Genomic DNA, 19,866 nt, shown 5'->3' on the forward strand with positions numbered 1-19,866 from the left:
GCCAAGGTTGTGAATCTCACCTCCAGGCTGCCTAGCCCTGGCCCCTACAAAACATGTATGCAAACCACCTCCAAACAAAGGGGTTTTGGCTTCCCCAGAATTTCCTTCATTCATATGCAGATATACAGTTATCAGTTTGCTGATTTGAATACAACTGATGCCATTTGGTTTCCAGTCCTGTCCAGGAAGATGAGGTTTTCAGGTTCACGGGACTTCAGGTGGACATGAAAAATCTACAGTGAGCAGAAACTCCCAGTTAGAAGACCCCTTGCTGGATCAGGCCCAAGAGTTCCAGCATCCAGCTGCCCCTGCAACAGCCTTTCCTCATAGGTGCCTTTTCCCTCTAATAATTTTGGTCACCCCTTTCTGTACCATTTACATTTTTATACTGCCTTTCCTCCAAGGAGCTCAGGGTGGTAGACACAGTTCCTTCTGTCTTTTTGTCCTCAAAACCACTGTGAGGTAGACAAGGCTGAGTCAGACTGGCCCAAGTCACCCAAGAAAAGATTCATGGCAGTGCGGGGCTTTGAACCTGGATCTTCCAGGTTTCACTACTGAACCACTGCACCATCCTGACTCTACAGCTTGACAGTAGCCTTCTTGGGAACCAGAACTGTACACAATATTCCAAGTATGGCTTGCACCACAGATTTGCAGAAGAGCAACATCTCAGCAGCCTTATTCTCCATCCCTTTCCTAATCCCCCTCCCTTCACAGCTGCTGCACACAGGTTGGATGTTTTTCATTGAGCTACCCACAGCTACCCCAAAGTCTTTCCTGGATCAGCTCAAATAGTTCAGACCCCCCCCCCAGGTGCCCCAATAAGCACCTTCACATATAAGAGAGACCACCTGACAGACAACAGATGAACAAGCCAGGCACATCCAGACAGCCACCAAACCAAACCAAACCAGGCTGCACTAGTGAAGAGACTTCAGCAGTTTAGCATTTATGTATGTTTATTTCAAGACACAAAAATTACATGTGCGGGCAGGGGGGACGACAGGCAGACGAGCACACAAGTCTTTCCATGAGGCAAAACGTTTTCTAGTCTTGAGGTGTTGATTAAGTGGTACTCCTAGCTCAGGAATACACATCCCCCAGTGACAAAGGCTAGTCAGTGATGCAAAATATAGGGTGACCCAAAAGTAGGTGGACAGTAGGTGGAATAAATGTTATCATTTACTGTCCACCTACTTTTGGGTCACCCTGAATATTAAGCTTCTTTTTTTAAAAATCCACCTTTAGAGCAGCCCCCCAAATGATCTTGGTAGCCCACATAATTCAAGCCCTGTGATCTCCTAAGAAGTTGGCTGTTCTTCAGACCAGATGCCTTGACCCTCTTGTTCCCCTCAAAGGCTTGCATGCAAGGACATGCTGGCAGCACAGACCAACGAGGATTAGAGCATGGGGTCCCCGAGTCCAGTGTCCTCGCTCCCAACAGTGGGTAGCCAGATGCCTTGGAGACACAGTTGCACTATTCAGAAGTATGTTGCCTCCAATGCTGTAAACAGGGTTTTCTGGACCCCAATCTGTACTTCCTCATCCCACCCCAGCTGTACCCAGGCTTGCCTCTTGGAGGAGGGAGGGAAATCACTACTTCATTCCTGCTTCCCCTTTAATCAGAAAAGTTAAGAAACAGTTACAACACCACAAGAGAGGACAGGTGGACAGCACTATGAACAAAGTGAGGCCACTCCAGTTACAAAAAAGGTCTTTGACACTCAAATGCAACCTGAGAGCAAGCTGGGCAAGGTCCCCTGCAAACACAGAGGCCACACAAGCAGTCTCAAAATCAATTGTCAGAGCTTTTAAAAGCAGGGACTTTTGGGGGGAGGCAGGCGGGGCACGGATTCCCCCTTGCAACCTGACGAAATGCCGGAGGATCTACAACTTTTCATATTCTGGTTCATCTTTTGGTTGCAAAAAGAGACTCCATGTTCAGTGGAAGTTTGGTTCCAACAAGGACTCAGCAAACAGAGGAAGGTGCTGTGCTTGAATGTATTTGGAAACATGGAACAGATCCCACCAAGAGGTGGGAGGCAGGGGCAACAGAACACAATGAAGGAGAGAAATAGTATCTGCCCTCAAGATCAGGGCAGGAAGTATTACTCTTCCTGTAAGGAGGAAGGGAGATGGGTCCCAGGGCACTGGCGGACACTGCTTCTTCTAGAGGAAGCATGGGGAGAGTCAGCTTATGAAGGTCTATAGCAGCAATGAAAGGGAACAGCATTTATCCCAGGGTAGTATCCCAGAAGTCTGCTCTGAGAAAAACCATTACAGTTTATTGTGGAGCAATCCCAGCACAACTAGCACAAAACGTGCAAAGGATTATGGGGCATATTCCGAGGAACACACTCCATGCAAACAGAGGCACTGGCCTGGCCTACCGTCTTCACACTACTCTGCATAATCCAGAGGTTCTCTGCAACGTCCCAGGGATGATCAGGAGCAGTGGACAAATTTTGCTTGAGAAAATGCAGCCACCGTTGCTGATCTTCTCCTGGAATTCTCCCCCCCCCCCCCGCTAACAAGCTTCTACAGTACTCCAGGTGTTCCTCCAGAGGGCTGCTGGAAAAGGGACCCCTTGGATGGGTTCTTGCTGATGCAGTCAGTAGTGTAGCACAAAAAGATTTGTCCGCAAGTTCCACTGGCAAAGCTCAATGTGATAGAGGTCTGCCTCCGCCCAGAGGCTGCCTTTCATTCTCTCTGCAGCAAACAACAACATACAACCAAGACAATCAGGGCATCCCAAAGTCTTAATTAGGGATAACAGGCAGGATGGGAAGGTAATTCACCCTTGAAGAGCAGAGGAAGGGTCAGAAGGCCCTACTGAGCAAACAAGAAGTACAAGGAGTATTTGAGAGGCAGGTCACAAGTCTTGGTTTCTAGCAGCTATGAAGATATCTGCCAAGGCAGGCACTTCCGTGTAGATGCAAGTTAAGGCATCCCACTAGAACAGGCAGACCATGATTGTACCATGGCTTTCCCATTACCACCCCCACCCACCCACAGCTGCCAAGCAAAGTCCTCAGCTTCCAAACAACCTCCAATGGGGATAAGAGAAGCAGCCCATTCCAGATCTCTCAGTTGGGCTGCATGTCTCCCTGATTTGCCAGGCATTGCTGTGGATGACCACTTCACATTCCATGATCAAGGGTATGTCCATAACCCGCTGTAGAAAACACCAGAGTTTGAAACCAGAGTTTCACCAGAGGTAAAAGCTCAGAGTTTGGAAAATGGCAAGGTGGAGAACAGGGGAAGTATGGATGCCTCCCTCCCTGCAAGGAGGCCTCCCCCAAGCCAAGAGTCAGTCCACTGAAAGTTTGAAAGACCAAGTGCATTGGAATCCTCCTGCAGGGCTTCTCAGAGACTTGCTACCTGCATATTCAATGGCCAAGTGCCAAACGACTGTCCGGAAGGCAGAACAATGAAGAGCGGGACAGCACTCTCCCCAAGTCAGTAAAAGTGTTTCCGGTTCTGCTCCTGCCATTTGTTGTAGATTATGATGCCGATGACAATGGCGAACACAATGGCGACCAGCGAGAAGAAGACGATCAAGAACAGTGCAAGGCCGCTCATTGGCTCCAATGGGGCTTCCACTGCAGAGACAGAAGCACATGGATCAGACGTGGAGACCAGAGTCAGACAAACAACAGCATGGCTGGCAGACAGTTTAATTCAGCAGCATGCTTCCTGCAGTGGCCAACCAGATGCTCCAGGAAGCTCACAAGCAAGGGCACAAAGACAAGAGTGCTCTCTGGCACCTTGTATTCAGAGGTGGTCTGCCCTTGAGCCCGGAGGGTTCTGTTGAACCATTGTGACTACAAGATAGCCTCAACAAGCTCAGGGTGGGCCACCAGACCAAAGGGCAGGGAAAGACCACTTCCATGCACCTGATTGTGGGCCTTCCAGAAGCATCCAGTTGGAAGGCAGGGCATACTCTGCACAGCACATGTTGACCCAGCAATTCTCATTTTACACATCTTGGGGCTTTAACTAAAAAAGCAGTGGGGCTTTATCTATGGAACACAAGCAGGCCAACACACATTTCATAACAGAACCACCCATGTTTTAACACAACTGATCCAGAATCTCCGTTGAATCCCTGGCTAACAGGGCAAAGGAACCACCTGGAAGTGAGGCTTCTTTTGTATTTAGCAGGAAGAGAACGATGGTTGCTGTTTTTCCAGCTGTTTTTTGCTATACTTCTCTTGGGTCTATTTTTTAAAATACTGTGAATCCTTCTGGGACAGGGAACCCCATCCATTTGTGGACCACAGAGTGAAGCACCCCTTACAGGTGGGGTGAAATGCATGGGTCTTTCCAATCATTCCCCCCCCCCAGCCAGGTGACAGCTGAGCAGAACTCCCCATGCAACCACTTCATCACACATGATGAATGGTGAGCGATCACCCCACAGAGATATGGGCCCCCACACTGCTGAAAGGTGAAGACACACACACACACACACACACACACACACACGCACACACACACACAGAGAGAGAGAGAGAGAGAGAGAGAAAGAGAGAGAGAGAGAGAGAGAGAGAGATGCAGATAACTCAGCCTCCAAGATTACAACTGAACATAGACCCAAAACAGACCTCCCAGTCCTGTAAACCAAATTCCTACCCTGTATCATCAGAGAATCAACTTTGACACTCGCAACTTTAAACTCAAATAAGTATACCACCCACTCCCAAGGGTTACCTTGGGAAAGCCTCTTCTTGCAGCTCCCCACCCTTTAAGCCCCATTGTTCCCCACCAACTTACTTCCCGGCAGTTTCATGTTCTCCACAACAGGAAGGAAGACCTCCTTGTCCCGCTTGTCCTCTTCCAGGGTCCGTTCAACTGTCAGCTGGTACAGCTTCAGGGAAATGATGTCATGGTTATCTGGGGTAGAGAAGGAGAAAAGTGACAGGGCTGGAATGCAAGGCACACAGCTCTCTATACTACCAATTTTCAACATTCTTCTACTCCCAGCACACTGATTTCTATGGTCTTTGCCTCTTGTGATGTCACTTTCAGCTTCCAGGACACTCTTCTTGGTTCTGTGATTCTGTTTCAAGGGCAACTATCAGCAATAATGGTCCCTCTTCTTCTGCTTGCTCCGTCAGACAATTTGCTACTACAGACAGTTGCCCTGAAACAGAGTCATAGAACCCAGAAGCGTTTTTCAGCTATTTCTAACTGCTGAGTGGCACACCAATTGAAAACTGCTGCTCTACATTACTGACAGCATCTGCTGATATGAGAAGCCCCTGCTCCCTTGGCTTTGAAAACCACTTTGTGAAACTTTGTCAATGAAAACACTTAATATAAAATAGGTTAGATTAGGAAAAGTTTTTCTAGATTTGTAAAAAAAAGATTTGTGTCTACACAAATCTACATGCTACAGATGGAGAATTGCAGAACAGAAATGCTGGCAGTTATCCTTGATGGAGTCACATCTACTCCTTCAAGTTTAATGCTTCACAGGGCTCTTCTCCAGACTACAGAAGATCCCAGCAGAGAATGGAATTTGCTATGAGACGCTGTAGTGATCACTAGCTTAGAGAACTTCAAAATGAAATTAGACAAATTCACAGAGGAGGAGGCGCAAAAGTTTTAGCAGTGGCTATTAATCATGGAGGCTGTGTGGAACCTGCATGTTCAGAGCTAGTCTACCTTTCAGCTGTTTGTGCGTGTGTCTCTTTCCTCCAGCTCACTCAAACAAGAAAGGGTGATCTGCCATCATGCCCTCCTGGGGGCTTCTCGAACTTGGATGACCTCCACTAGAAACAGGATGCTAAGTGAGAGGCCTTTTGCTCCAATGCAGTATGGCTGGTCATATGTTCTTAAAGCAGAGCAGGAGATCCTTATGTTCCAGCTTGTACCTCAACAGTACCTGACAGGTCTCCGGTGACAGAAGAGACTCCGAAATAGTAGCCTCGCGGCAGGTGGACACCAGGGATGTCAATGCAGTCTCGCCATTCGTGTTTGCCATCAATATTGAGCAAGATCTGAAACAGGGGAGACACAATCCAGGCCTCTACTCAGGCTTCTCTGAAGCTGTGCTTCAGGAATGCTGGGGGGGGGGGGGAACCACACACACACAAGCAAAGGACCAAGAAGAACAGACACTCACTGTGAGCCTCCTCTTCACATAGCGGATCACCAGGAAAGTGTCGTGGTTGAGGTTGCGCACAATGGCCGTGCAGCCGCCCAGTTCGGTGGGTCGCCCATCCCGGTCGTGGTCGTAAGTGAAGGAGCCGTTGTTCACCATGACCGAGACATATGGAAACACCCGCTGTGGGGAAGAGGAGAACACGGGATCACAGACCAGCTGGTGGTGCTCATCTTAGAGCCCCAACTACAACGAGGGGAAGGAGAGGAGGGAAGCCAGCATGCAGGGAGGCAAGCACCACAGAGATCCAAAGCAGATCCCAAAGCAGATCCCAAAGAAGACATCCACAAGTCCACAGCCACAGATAATGCAGCATCTCAGCCCAGAGGACAGCAGTAGCTATAATAAGTGCTTGAGAGATGCATCCAGAGACGGCCAGTTTGGGTGGGGTAGAAAAGAGGGAGTACTGTGCGTTCTGCTGCCTACACACACAACCTCCACTGCCAAGGCAGAGCCATTGCCAGACTTGCTGCAGAGTCCCTGAGCGTGGCCAGGGTACAAACACATTCCAGGTGAAGGCCAGTATTCACTTGCTAGGCATCCCTTGGCGAATTTTGACAAATCTCATTCTAACAACAAATCAGCCACCATTTTCTCTCTTGTGTTTTGGCACCTTCACAAACTCAGACGGGACTGTCACCCATTACAAGCAACATCAACATTCACCATAGGGTGCAACATCCAAAAAAGATGGCGCACGTACAAGTAAACACTTTCCTTAATAGGGAACCAACAGTCCATTCTTTTTCTAAGTCTCACTGAGATTTACATTTAGTAGGGCTTGCATTTGCTAGGCTGGAAAGATGTCAGCTGGCCACCCCGTCCCATAACTCCATGGTGCAGGACATGCTTTGCCTGCAGGTTTTAGGGTTCAACCCCTGGTATCTGTAGTCCAGATGGGATCAGGCAGCAGATGACAGGAAGGGCTCACTACCTTAGGATCTTGCCTTAACAGGCTCTCAAGAGATCGTAAGGTATCAATACTTGTTTTTGTCTGTCCTGACCCTCCTTCTTATTGGGTGATCCTGAACTCCACTGTTAGAAATTTATCTCCATCTTTCATTTCCCCCTTCCAGCAGCGCTTAGGGCACAGGACCAATCATGTAACCCCCACAAGGATGCACTACACCCCTTTGCAGACCTTATTATACCCCCATAAATGGCTTTTATAGGACAGCTGTAGAGGGCCAGTGGAATTCCTTCCTAATCACCTCAAATCATCCCCCTTCAGCAGTTGAACTGTGGCCTAAAGATCACCAGGGTCTCTGGCTGAGGTGCAGATTCAAACTCGGATGCTCCCATCTCCGGAGCCAGCAAGCTGATTAGAGCCTCACATAAAAGCAACAAGCAAACAGGAGAGGGAGGGAATGCCATTCTCCCCTTAATGGCATGGCCAAGTTTGGAAGAGGGAAAAAGACCAACAGTGGGAAATAGAAGATAATAAAATGACTCTCTTATCAGCAAAGCAGGCAGCCCTGCAGCAATTGCTAGGTCCTCACAAATATTTTGCAGGAATATTTTGAAACTTGAATTACACTGTGGGGTGGGGAGACAAGAGAAGTGGATGTCAGAAGAGCGGGGAAGCACTGATAAGTACCTGGTTTCCCGAGGAATACCTCCTCTTCTGGGCCTGCGAATCCAGAACAGTTATTGCAAAGCAAGAGGGAGAAAGAGCACAGAAGCAGGAGACAGGTCATCCAACAGGCAGTTTAGCAGTGAACTGGAAAATGGGAAGGACACAGTGGACCCCCCACCCTCTCCTCTAACTCCAAGGCCCTTGAGAAGACATGGCCAAAGTTGGTTCAGAAGTTGGTTTGCTACAGTATTTATGCACTTGGACCACATTGGGGGGGGGGTGTCAGGAGGAGAGAACTGCAAACTAAATCTGGAAAAAATCCTACAATAGGACATTTTTTAAGAGATGCCCAAACATTGATTATGAATTAAGAACAGACCTCCAAAAGCAACAACCAAAGGGGGGGGGGAAATGAAGGCACAGAATGAACTTTGTCCTTGGACCAAATGTTCCCCCCCCCATTCTTCAGAGTTTGCAAAAGCTGACCTGTGCAGTTTATGACCAAGCCAAACAAAACCTACAGTAACCTATTGCAACAATCACAGAGACAGTTGTGGGCAGGCTGCATTTTCTAGCACAGCTGCATGTTCCACCCAGCAATGCTGTTCCACCCAGTTGATGCACACAGCAGAATCAAGCAGAAAGCTTCTCCTAAGCTCTTAGATTGTCCCAAAGAAAGACTCCCTGTTATGAAAACAGCACTGTGAGGAGGCAGCTATGATGACCCCTTCATCTTGAGGCACTACCTTTCTGTGTGCAAGGAGTTCTTCCATAAGGAAATGGTCAGTTGCCCGATTGAACCAGCAGAAAAAGGTTAACCTCTGCTCTGCCATCTGTGTGAAAGTTGCTGCAAGGACCATTGGGAATGTGCCTCCAACTAAAGGTGGTTGAAAACTAGATTTGGTTAGGGCAGGATGCAATTTGGCCAACCAGCTGTGGGAAAGCTTCGCTGACACTTGGATTTCATCTCACACTACAGTACTAAAACAGAGTTGCATATCAAGCCAGAGAGCCCTGCCCAGGAGAAGGCATTTGGCAAACAGAGCAGATCACCTTCAAATACCCAATCAATCAATCTCTAGCAGCGGCTGGCAACAGTTCAGGGGCTGCCCCCGCATGGGCAGCTGCCACAATGTTTCCAGCACAGCCCTTGATCCAAACCAAGGCCTCCTTCCCACAGGCACCCAGTGGCATGAGAGTCACTTTTGCACCTTGCGACCCTGTGCTTCTGGGGAGCATGTGCAGGCAGAGCCAACCCTGTGGACTTTCCCCACCTCAATGGTGTTCTCATCAGCCCCCCACCCATGTGGTCGTGTCATTCACACGTGCTCCCCAGTGGCAGAGATCAAATCCTGCAGAATCAGATGCTGAATCAGATGGGCAGGTGAAGGGGGCTCAAATCACCCACCTTTATAGTGATAAAAACAGGCTCAAGGGCCACAAGGAGGTCTACTGGGGCATGTGCTGGGTGGTTTACTGTTGGACACCCCACCTTCTCACCCACTGGGGAAAGGATAGCAGACCAAGTGCCAGGGCTCCTTCTCCCCATCTTTCCTCCTGGCAAATGTAAAGGGATGTTTCTCCCAAGTGCAGCCTTGCATCTCACTGGCCGGTAGGGAAGAGAGGGAGGACAACTGGCAAAGGAAATTAATACTGGGAATTTCTTCTCTCTTCCCACCAGTCCACCAAGATGCTCTTGTCTGCTCGCCCACCTGGACCAGTAAGCAGGTAGGTGGGAGTGGTGGGAGGACACATGCAGCAAGAGCTCCCCCTCCCCACTAATGCCCCAGGTCAGGATGCAACTAGGTCCCAATCCTGTGTACAGAACAAGCTACCTGTTCTGGTAGCTACTGGTACAGCTACTCATAGCTGTACCTGTGAGTCACAGGTCAGAGATCATAGTATCTTCCTGGGACACAAAAACAATAACAGGATTAAAAATTAAATCCAAGCTCCAGATCTAGTAAATACACAAGAGGAACATAAACAGCAAATACACTGACAATCTGGAAATATGCCTCAAGTAGGATGCCATTTGGAAACAGATGGTTGCTCCTGAATGAACAAAACCAGCCAAAATCAAAAACATGCAAGAGTCAAAAGTACAAGATGGGGTTACTTAAAAGTTAAAGTCAATATGCAATCTGTGGGTTATTATCCATTACGCAGTCAGTGGAACTCCTTGCCACAAGATATGGCAGCACCTGGCCTAGAGCCCTTTAATAGGGGATTGGGCAGATTCATGGAAGAAAAGTTAACCACAAGTGACAAGTCATGACAACTGTATGCAACCTTCAAGTTTTAGAAGTAGCCTATCTCTGAATGCCAGATGCAAGGAAGTGGCAACAGGATTTGGGTATCCTGTCAAGTGCTACCAGAGGCATCTGGTGGGCCACTATGAGATGCAGGAAGCAGGACTAGATGGGCCCTTAGCCTGTGTCAGCAGGACATTACTGAGGTTCTTAATGCTGAGTGAATGCATCTCAAGCCTACAGCATGCACAACTCTTGTGCAAATATAGACTGGAGACATTTGTGCTGTCTCCCTGTACAACAAGGGAAGGCCCAAGGGAACTAACAGTGATCTTTTAAGTATGAGGATAGACAAATCCAAGTTATACATACATATTGAGAGAAGTGGAGAGTACAAAGCTTTTAAAATACTGAACACAAGTAGTGACTGTGCCTCTCACAAGCCAGGCATGAACTACTAGTGTTCACATTTTTAAAATCTTCCTGAGAGGCTCCACTTTATTTATAATGGGGGAAAAATGCAAGATAAAAAATGTCTTTATGACGGGGAAGATATGCTTGCAAGTATGCGAACGATGCATGCGGAAGTCTTGGAAGAAGGCTAGAACAGATTTCTAAAACAAGTGAGCTGCAAATCAAGGTGCCCCTTGCCAGAATCTAACCTCTGCCACAGACCAACTACACAGCGTCTCATTTCCCCACTCCAAACTATAATACAGGGACAAGTTGTAAGGGACATTACCATATAAAGTAGCTGAAGGGATTAAAAACTAGGTAGCATGCCTAGAAGAGGAGCAATCTTGCTTGTTTGCTTGGAACTTGTAATAAATGGGGCTTATGCCCAAGCAAGCATACAAAGGACTGCATTCTAAATAATGTAAAACAAACACTTCCAATCCCAAATTGTGGACATTGGCTCAATCTGCATAACAGGCGGAGCATAGTTCAGGCCTGTAGACACAAGGCCTGAACACAAGGCATGTGCAAAAGAAAAAAATAAAATGGCAATTCTGCAGACAGAGGACAACACACAACACAACAGAGGCAACTTCATTTCACTGGAGGCCAATCACCCATTCAGACCCAACCAGATCCAGTCCCTGAAAAATCCCCCTCTGGCATATGAACAAGCCCCAATTCCCACCCGCCTTGAAGCACTCTCCAGCGGCTTGCAGAGCTACTCCCAGGCCACCTTACCTCCTGTTGCTTCTCCTCATTTGGGTAGGTGTCTACAAACACTCCCAGCCCTAGAAAGTTATCCTTGCTCCCGAAGACAGGCCCTAGAACAGATGTCACCATGTTGACAATGGGCTACCACCAGCAGCGGCTTTTCCAGTGTTTTATGCCACCCTTATCAAAGAAGCCGGAGGCAGTGAATGCTGCTTCCCCACAGTGTGGGGCAGGTTTATTCCCCCCAATCCCCACGCCCCTTGATGCAAATCAATTTTCTGAACAGCTCCTTTTAAGTTCTGGATTATTTTAGCTCCTGCCTTTTTATAAATTTGGCAGTGATCATGTGCTGCTCCTCAATTGAGCTACAAATTTTAGGGATGTTGTGTTCATTAGGGGTTTGCTGAATCCATGTGCATTTAAGTGATCTTTCTAAGCAGCCTTGAGGGCCTCTTGCTAGGCTCAAATATCAATATCTAATATTATCAATAAATGGGCTTCAATACCAAAACAGATCAAGTTCCTGTTTCGACTCCAAGGTTACATTCAGCATGAAGCAGAGACTCAGCTGGAGAGAACACACCAGGGCCTACTCAGTTGTGGAACCCACCCTGTGAAACTCCCTACCAGAGGAGATCTGATGTGTAGCTCTGGTACTGTCATGCTGCCTTCCAATAACATTTGTGTTCAGGTAGGCCTGCGCATTGGATAATTGTTGGATGGTGCTCATTTTGTTCTCTCTCTCTCTCTCTCTCTCTCGTAAGTTGTAGCGATTATCCCTTCTCATGTACTTGCTATCAAATATTCCTTTATTCTGGTACTCACCTCAACTAATGCTAACTGCACTGAACAGTTCAATTTTTGGACAAGAAAGGTAAAATCAATTTAATAGTTACTTGGGGAGAGACAGGATCAGCATCCAGTTAGGGAGAAAATGACTGGCATGAGACCTTAGGCAGAACACAGGATGTCATAGGTCATTCCTCAAGCACTTTAAGAACTAGTGGCTTAAAACCCATTTCTCCTTTTGGTCCAAGAACCACTGGTAGTCCCTAATGCACTTTCAGGTCAGTCCCTGAGATTTCTTTGACATCTTCACTATATGCTAAAGAGGCAACCCACTTGTCAGTCTCACAGTTGCAACTAAACAGCAACTTGTCTCTTCAGCACTGAAATGAAAACATCAAAGAATTCCCCAGCTCACGCACAGTTCTCCCCCATGCATGGATTCTTCCAGACATGGATTCTTCCAGGAGGAGAGCTGAAAAAATAGGGAGTGCTGGGCTTTTAATTAGGCAGCATCTCAGACTTTCCCCCACATAGCAACTGAACAGCAAGACAACCAAGTGGGTTGCAAAGAACAAGTAAACCAGAACAGCAGTCCTGAACTCAAGGGAAGCGAAAGGCAAAAACTCTATTCTAAGCAATTCCTAGCTCACCCTTCCACTCCCATTTCATGTGACCAGAGACACGGGGCGTCTTGCACAGGAGAGGGAATAGCAGGCCACATAAGGTATGTATCGGCTTACGGCAAGCTGATCTGGCTACCTGGACACAAGGAAAGGTGGAGAGCAGGCAGGTGGCTCTTTGCGAGCGCATCTGCATGTATCAGGTCTCTCCAGCAGTGATTTGGTAACATGCTCAGGAGACTTACCAGGCTGCATGCGATCCTTGGTGTACCAGATGGCAAAGCCGTCGCCGTTCAGGTTTTTCTTGCCTTGCCCATGGACCTTGAAGTGCACCTGCATCTCCCAGTCCCTCAAGTAACAAGGCTGTCCACAAAGAAAAGGGAGAAGAGAAAGACATTGTGAGACACCTGTGGCACCTTAGCCCTGAAAAGCTCCACTCCCATATCCTCCCTGCAAACACTACACACTGACACTGGTTTAAAGCCAGATTAATTGGCACGGATGCTCATGAGGAACTAACGTGCAAAAGTCCAGATCATTCTGTTAGCCATCACTGGATCCCAGGCCACTATGAGAGACAGGAAGCTGGACTAGACAGGCCCCCTTTGGGGGCCAGCAGCAACATTAATGTTCATATGAGCGTAAGGACCAATGGATTCACCAGGCTTAGCTTCAGAAGTCTATTGGAAGCCCAGAAGTCTACACTGGAAGTCTACTGTATTTTCCCTTACACAACCAATGAAGACAACAGTTGAATGCTGTTTTCACACACCCAGCCAGATTACCTTTCTCAACTGCTTCCTTAAAAAAAAAAAAGAGAGTCTTGTTTTCCCACCACCAGCTTCACACTTGTTTTTCCTAAACATCTTGCTGCTTTGCAAAGATCAGACACACCTTGCCCACAGCCTCCTTCCTGTCTACATGAAGTTCTCTTCTTGCCACCTCTTCAACGATGGGGAGAGGGAAGAGGAAAGACTCCTTCCCTTTGGGTCTGGCAGCAGGGGTGGGTGGTGACAACAGCAACAGCCCCTCCTCATCCACACCCACCAGTCTTCCAAAAGGCAGATATGGCAAGGCTGGAGGGGAGAAGAGGAACTGCTACAGCCCCCCTCCACATCCTCTCTCCTTCTCTCCCCTGGCTCTGGTAGTGGTCACAAGTTCACAGTTGGCCATAAGGGGAAGTAACCCAGCAAATGCCCCTAACAAATCACTAGGGAACCCCAGTCTCACTGAGGCTCACTCTAGAGCAGGGGTCTCCAAACCCCGGCCCGGGGGCCAGATGCGGCCCGTGGCAACCCTCTATCAGACCTGCAGCCAGCCTCTTGGCCACTGAAAGCCTCTGACCCACTAAACTGAACACGACCGGAGCTGTGCTGTGCTGTCTGGAGGGTGTTCTGAGAACTAGAGAGAACCAGCCCATTCATTCATTTATTCACTCATCTAAGTTGCATCTCTAATTTATTTAAACCCACAACACCCCGCCAGATATTTGATGTGGCCCTCTGGCCAAAAAGTTTGGAGACCCCTGCTCTAGAGTACAGCAACGCAGAAGGCACTTCCAGTAGTAGAGCTGTCATGCAAGGCTCTAAGAGTGCCAGCCTTTGCTAAACCCATAGCAAAAAGGTGAACTCTGGAGATTCCCCCTGCCCTCAATCCATGCATTCCCTTGCCAGCTGAGTTACTTCTGCCAAGGCAGAAGTAATTAATCCTGGGGGACCCAATTAATTTACAAGGAATTGTACACCAACATAAAAAAACACAGGAAGAACTGGTGTTTGTTCATGGAAAGAGTACCTCCACCTAGGTGAAGGAGATTTTCCCCCCGCGCATCAAGAATCAGACTAACTCATTATCCTGAAGAGTCCCATGAGCAATGTCTATGGTTCTATCACCTGCTCTCTTGTCAAAGACCCTCCCCCCCATACACACCCCTAAAACAGGCTAGAATTCACCACCGTAGCTGATCCTGGAAGACAAACGAAAGCTAGCGCAGAGTATAAATAGACACTCCCTTCTCTGAGCCAACATTTGTATTTCCCACAATGTTTGGACAGATGCCTCTGGAAAAACAACAAACAGAGCCTGAAGGTGCTTTTGTTCTGAGAGTCTGGAATAATAACTCTGCTCACTCCTAGATGATTATTTTCAAGAGCTGCCATGCCAGCTTAATAAGCAAACTCCGTTAGCCTTCAAACTAGTCAAGGCATTCAATTGATGCAGCATCATTGATGCCTCCGGAACAAGGATCAAGGTTGAGACCTCTGGAACAAGGATCAGGGCTGATTTGGCTAGGGGTACAAGGGGACCATGTACAAACAGATAGACCCTAACCTAAATTCCAGAAAGAGCTCTCAAGGTGTGGGACCAAGGAGTCAGAATACACTTCCCCCAAGAGAATCACCAACAGGACAGGGCTCCCTTTCCCTTCCACAGCTGGGTGCTGGCCTGAGAGCTGATAGTTTCCAAGTTAAAACTTTTAGTAGCAAAACCACAACTGCTCTTTTCTCCTCCCCATCACAACATGCAAGTAAAAGAAAAGAAGCAGCACAATAAAGGAAATGCATGAAAAATATACCCTGCCCCTAAATCTCTCTCACTCAATCACACACACGGGGGAGAAAGAGAAATTAGGCAATAGTTTAAGCAAAGGAGAATTGCTTGACAACACAAAAGCATTGCTTAATGTGCCTGTTGGGTTAATGTGCCTGTTGGGTCTGATTCTATCACCCAAAACTCTAGATTCCAGACTAAAAACTGCAAGAGGCCCAATGTTCAGAGCTCCTTTGGTGACCCATCTGTGGCTAGGATGCCACAGATGACAACAACCCACACACAACCGGATAGGCACCGACTCTGAAGATACACTGCATGGAAAAGCGACAAGGCAGACAGTGAACTGAGATTTCAGCTGAAAGGAGAGCAAGAGACACCCCCCACATCACCACTTCCACAAGTTTATCTTCCGGTATGTAAAATAATTGAGACGATGGTCTCAGTTGATGGCAACCATGTTGGTAACCTTCAGTCTCGAAAGACTCTGATATCGCGCTCTGAATGGTGGTTCTAGAACAGCGTCTAGTGTGGTTGAAAAGGCCGATTTGGGAGTTACAATCCCTTCTACACTGGGAGGAAGTGTAGTCTGTCCCTGGTCTGGCTATGGGCCTTCCTTCTTTGCCTCAGTCTGTTGGCCAAGTGTCTCTTCAAACTGGGAGAGGCCATGCTGCACAGCCTTCCTCCAAGTGGGATACTCAGCGGCCAAGGTTTCCCATCTGTTCAGGTCCAATCCTAAGGCCTTCAGATCCCTCTTGCATCCTTGTAATGCAGCTGTGGTCTACCTGTAAGGTGCTTTTCTCTGCACTAGTTCTCCACAGAGGAGATCCTTTGGGATCCGATCATCGCTCATTCTCATGACATGACCAAGCCAACGCAGGCTTCTTTCAGCAGAGTTGATGGCAACCTCAATACTGCATTCAGCACAAGTTTGTCTCCTCAGCTAACATGCAAAGCATGGAATGCAAAACTCTTTTGGTTGTTCTACCCACACCCTGGTCAGCAATGTTTATGTAATGAGCTCCCTAAGGCAGCAGCCTTAGCTAGGGGAAAAAAAGGATCTTCTATGTTTGCTTTATCTTAAAGCAATTCTAGGGACTAAAGCAAACCAGAACAAAATTCAGACCTGAGTCCCTTGACCCCAGAATTAAGGTGCTTTGCAATTTACTGTAGGCAAAAAAAAGGGGGGGAAGACAACACATGGTTTAAGAGCTTTGTGAGAAAAGGGAATTTGGGGGTGTGTTTTAAGCAGCACAGTCAGCAAACCAAGGCCTGGTCTGCAAAATTTCTCCAGCAAGGCCACCTACAAGCTATATTAGAAGCAAAGCAACTCAGAAAAAAGCATAATTTATAGAAAAATGCTGCCATATCATATTACATTTGGGAGAAACACTGATCAACAGTTGAGAAATTATGACCCCTCTCCGGTCAAATGCTCAACACATGACACCTGTGGGTGAGAGGAACAACTAGTCTTGTATCTGAGCTATATAGTTCATGTCACATTTTTAAAGTGAGCTGACCGACCAAAAAGGGGCATGTTGCTGTGTTTAATTAGAGAGTCAAGATGGTGTTGTGGTTCTGGCATTGAACCTAGACCTGGCAAATCCAGGTTCAAATTCCCCCTCAGCCATGAAGCTTCTTGGGTAACCATGGGCAAGTCACTCTCTCTTAACTTGCCTACCTCACAGGGTTGTTGTGAGGACAAAAAGAGGGGAGGGACTATGTATACTACCCTGAGCTTCTTGGAGGAAGGATGGTACAAAAGTATGAAAAAGTACATTCATATAAAGCTCTGTTTTCAAAATGCCCACAAATCACTATGTTGTTGCACGACCCTACAAGTTATTCTTGGTTACTGCTGGTCTTTCCATCTTGCTGATGGAAGGTCAATGCTTGGAGGTCAAAGCTCACCTAATGTTCTGAATTCAAGCAACATTGCTATTGGTCTTCCCTATTTTCAGTTCATCTTTGATGTGATGAGTTCCATATTCAATTCAATGCAGAATTCCCCATTCAAGACTGCAGAAACAGAGACTTACAAAAACCACACCAAGGAGAGAAGTGTTGTCCTCTGTGTCATTCATACAAGCAGCACTTAAACACCCCAACAATTGGTCTAAGCCAGCAATTTTCAATATCTTTTCTTAGCACACTGAGCTCTATGGCTTTCAGCTCTTGCAAGGTGACTTCTGGCTTCCAGGAAACCCCTTCCAGGTTCTGTGGCTGTAGGATAACAATCTGTAGGTTCTGTAGGATAACAATCTGTAGTACCAAATTGCTTGCGGAGCTGGAAGAGGAACAAACTATTTGCTACTACAGACAGTTATCCTAGAAACAGAGCCACAGAACCCAGAAGAGCTTTTCAGCCATCTTCAACCACTATGCTCTAAACTCCCACAGCACACCTTTCTCACCATTATCAGTGTATTGCAGCACATCAGCTGAAAATCATGGTCAAACCAGGGCCCAGGGGCCATTTGCAGCCCTTCAGGCTCCCAATTCAGCCCATGTGGAGCCCCCCCTCCATCTCCAACAAGCCTCTGGCCCTCTAGAGACTTGCTGGCGCCCAGGTTGGCCCAACGCCACTGCTCTCAGCATGAAGGCAACTCTTTGACCTCTTGTGTGAGCTGTGGGAGGAGGGCTCCCTCCTCTGCTTGCTGTTTTACATGTGTGAAGCAGCAGTGGTAGCGAGGGAAAGACCAGACTTGCTTTGTGCAAGGCCTTTTACAGAGCTTGAGCTATTGCAAGACCTTCACTCGTTCATATAAATTCCATCTCTAATATATTCATTTATGTAAATTTATTCAAATTTGAAATGTAAATTAATTCCTTTTTCTCGGCCCCTGATGAAGAATCAGAGAGATGATGTGGCCCTCCTGCCAAAAAGTTTGGACACCCTAGTCTAAGCAAATAAATTCATCTCGCATGCAACTGCTATAAGCCAAGGATCCCGAGCCACTTGCTTTGATTTGTAAAAGTAATCATGACATTTTCAGGTGCAAAAAACCCTCTCTAGAAACCTCATCTCTCTGGAGTTTCAGCAACTGAATCTGAATTGCCTCACCCTACATCACATTTATTTCAGAGAGGATAGCATCCACCCACTAGGTAAAAAGAGGGGGCAAAAATTACAAGCCAATTATTTCTGGTGCAATCAAATCCCAGAACTCGCACTCAGGGCAATTAGAGAGAAGCACAAGTCTTACCACTCGGTTCCAGAGAGCTCCCTGCTTGCTCTGAACATCTGGAGTGAGGCGGACAAACTGGGTCATAACCATGGTATTGCCCATGAGCTCCCACAATGAGGAAGGGGCAGAACCCACACCTGCAACACAACAGAAAGAATGTGGAAGACAGGTTACCTCTTCCAACATATCCTATGTGTAGAATACAGGCAAGCAACACACTCTCCTCCCATCCTATCAAAGTCTACAGCCCCCCCCCCCCCCAACCATTCTCAGAAAGCCTCCTCCAGTATAGCAGCATTTGAAACTGTTTTTCTTCGCAGGAAGTTACAGTAAAGGAGGATGTTTTACCTGCCGGATTGAAGGCTGACATTCACCTGTTAAAGGAACAAGTGGCGCATGCAGGAACACAGAGACAGGACTTCTCAGGCAAGCATCTCTCAATTAGCAACTCACTCCTGGGCACCACAGGGGTGCCAACTCCCCATCTTCCCACCCACCTCTGACAGGTGACCTAAACCTTTAACAGATCAGGTGGACATTCAACTGCTAACATCTTTCTGCAGCGTTCAGAAGCATAGAGGAAGGTGGAAAAACAGGACTGCAACAGGCAGAAATCAAGCAGGTAGATACCATCTCCTCTCCACCACCTACACAGAGATGCAACTTGCAAAAACTATCCAGGGCACTTTGTGTCACAATAGGCAGGCAGAAATTAGACAGGTGGAAACCGGTCTGCCTGTCTCCTTCCCACTCCAGAACAACCTTATTTGCACGAGCTCGGGCTCTCTCTCTCTCTCTCTCTCTCTCTCACACACACACACACACCTGACATGGCTGTGGTTTTAACAGGCAGGAATCCAACAGGTGAAGTCCCCCCTCCTCACATCACCACAGCACATGAGGAACCCCCCAGCCCTGGTGTTGGCCAGCAGACAGGCAGAAGCCCTACAGGTGGAGTCCTCCCCCCCACGGCTATAGCATCTGAGGAACTCTCTAGCCCTGCTGCAGTCCCACAGACAGGCAGGGATCCGACAGGTGAAACCCCCCAGCCAGGGCACCTGGGGGACCCTCCAACCCTGGCGTCAGCCAAGTCCCCCAGGCGGAGCCCTCCCAGCCACCGCTTCTGGGGAGCCTCCAGCCTGCCGCAGCCCCACAGCCAGGCACAGACCGCCAGGCGAGGCGCCCTCACCCTGGTAGGGCTTGGCGAGCGAGTGCTCCCGCTTCAGATGCTCGTCCATCTGCTCCGCCCGCGCCCCCCACAACAGCAACAGCGGCGGTAGCAGCCACCGGAGCCCCGCCACCCTCCAGCCGCCGCCCGCCGCCATCTTTGCCCCTGCCCGTGCCGACTCCCGCCCACTCCGTTCTCTCTGGTTCTGCGCTCATTGGCTCGCTCTGCAGGCCCGCCTACTTCCGCGTGACGCTCGCACTTCGATTGGCTGGCAGGCACGTCTGTTCACAAAGTCCCGAAAAGGGGCGGGGCACGTGGCCGGGACGCGAAGGCGGTGCCCTCATTGGGCGTGCCGAAGACTTTCCCCGTGAAGGGTGCTGG

General features: G+C 48.2%; 1 protein-coding gene across 1 annotated transcript; it reads right to left on the bottom strand.

The window, feature by feature from the left end:
- Positions 1-1,180: 1,180 nt before the first annotated feature.
- Positions 1,181-19,637, bottom strand: LMAN2L (lectin, mannose binding 2 like). Its single transcript, XM_066639477.1, has 8 exons — positions 19,507-19,637; positions 18,336-18,454; positions 12,822-12,939; positions 11,195-11,277; positions 6,131-6,292; positions 5,891-6,005; positions 4,777-4,896; positions 1,181-3,602 (listed from the first exon to the last, which is right to left on the bottom strand). Exons 1-8 carry the CDS (start codon positions 19,553-19,555, stop codon positions 3,460-3,462), a joined length of 909 nt encoding a protein of 302 aa, XP_066495574.1. The 5' UTR covers positions 19,556-19,637; the 3' UTR covers positions 1,181-3,459.
- Between the last annotated feature and the right edge of the window lie 229 nt (positions 19,638-19,866).

Source organism: Tiliqua scincoides, chromosome 11 (assembly GCF_035046505.1).
Source record: "Tiliqua scincoides isolate rTilSci1 chromosome 11, rTilSci1.hap2, whole genome shotgun sequence".
Lineage (NCBI taxonomy): Eukaryota > Metazoa > Chordata > Lepidosauria > Squamata > Scincidae > Tiliqua > Tiliqua scincoides.

What these genes read in the sequence shown, in the direction of transcription:
- LMAN2L (XM_066639477.1), bottom strand. Translation starts at nt 19,555, where the DNA reads ATGGACGAGCATCTGAAGCGGGAGCACTCGCTCGCCAAGCCCTACCAG. An exon ending in GAGCTCTCTGGAACCGAGTG is followed by an intron (nt 12,940 to 18,335) that starts GTAAGACTTGTG and finishes CTTTGTGGACAG; the next exon opens with CCTTGTTACTTGAGGGACTG. An exon ending in GAACATGAAACTGCCGGGAA is followed by an intron (nt 3,603 to 4,776) that starts GTAAGTTGGTGG and finishes CTGTCTCTGCAG; the next exon opens with TGGAAGCCCCATTGGAGCCA.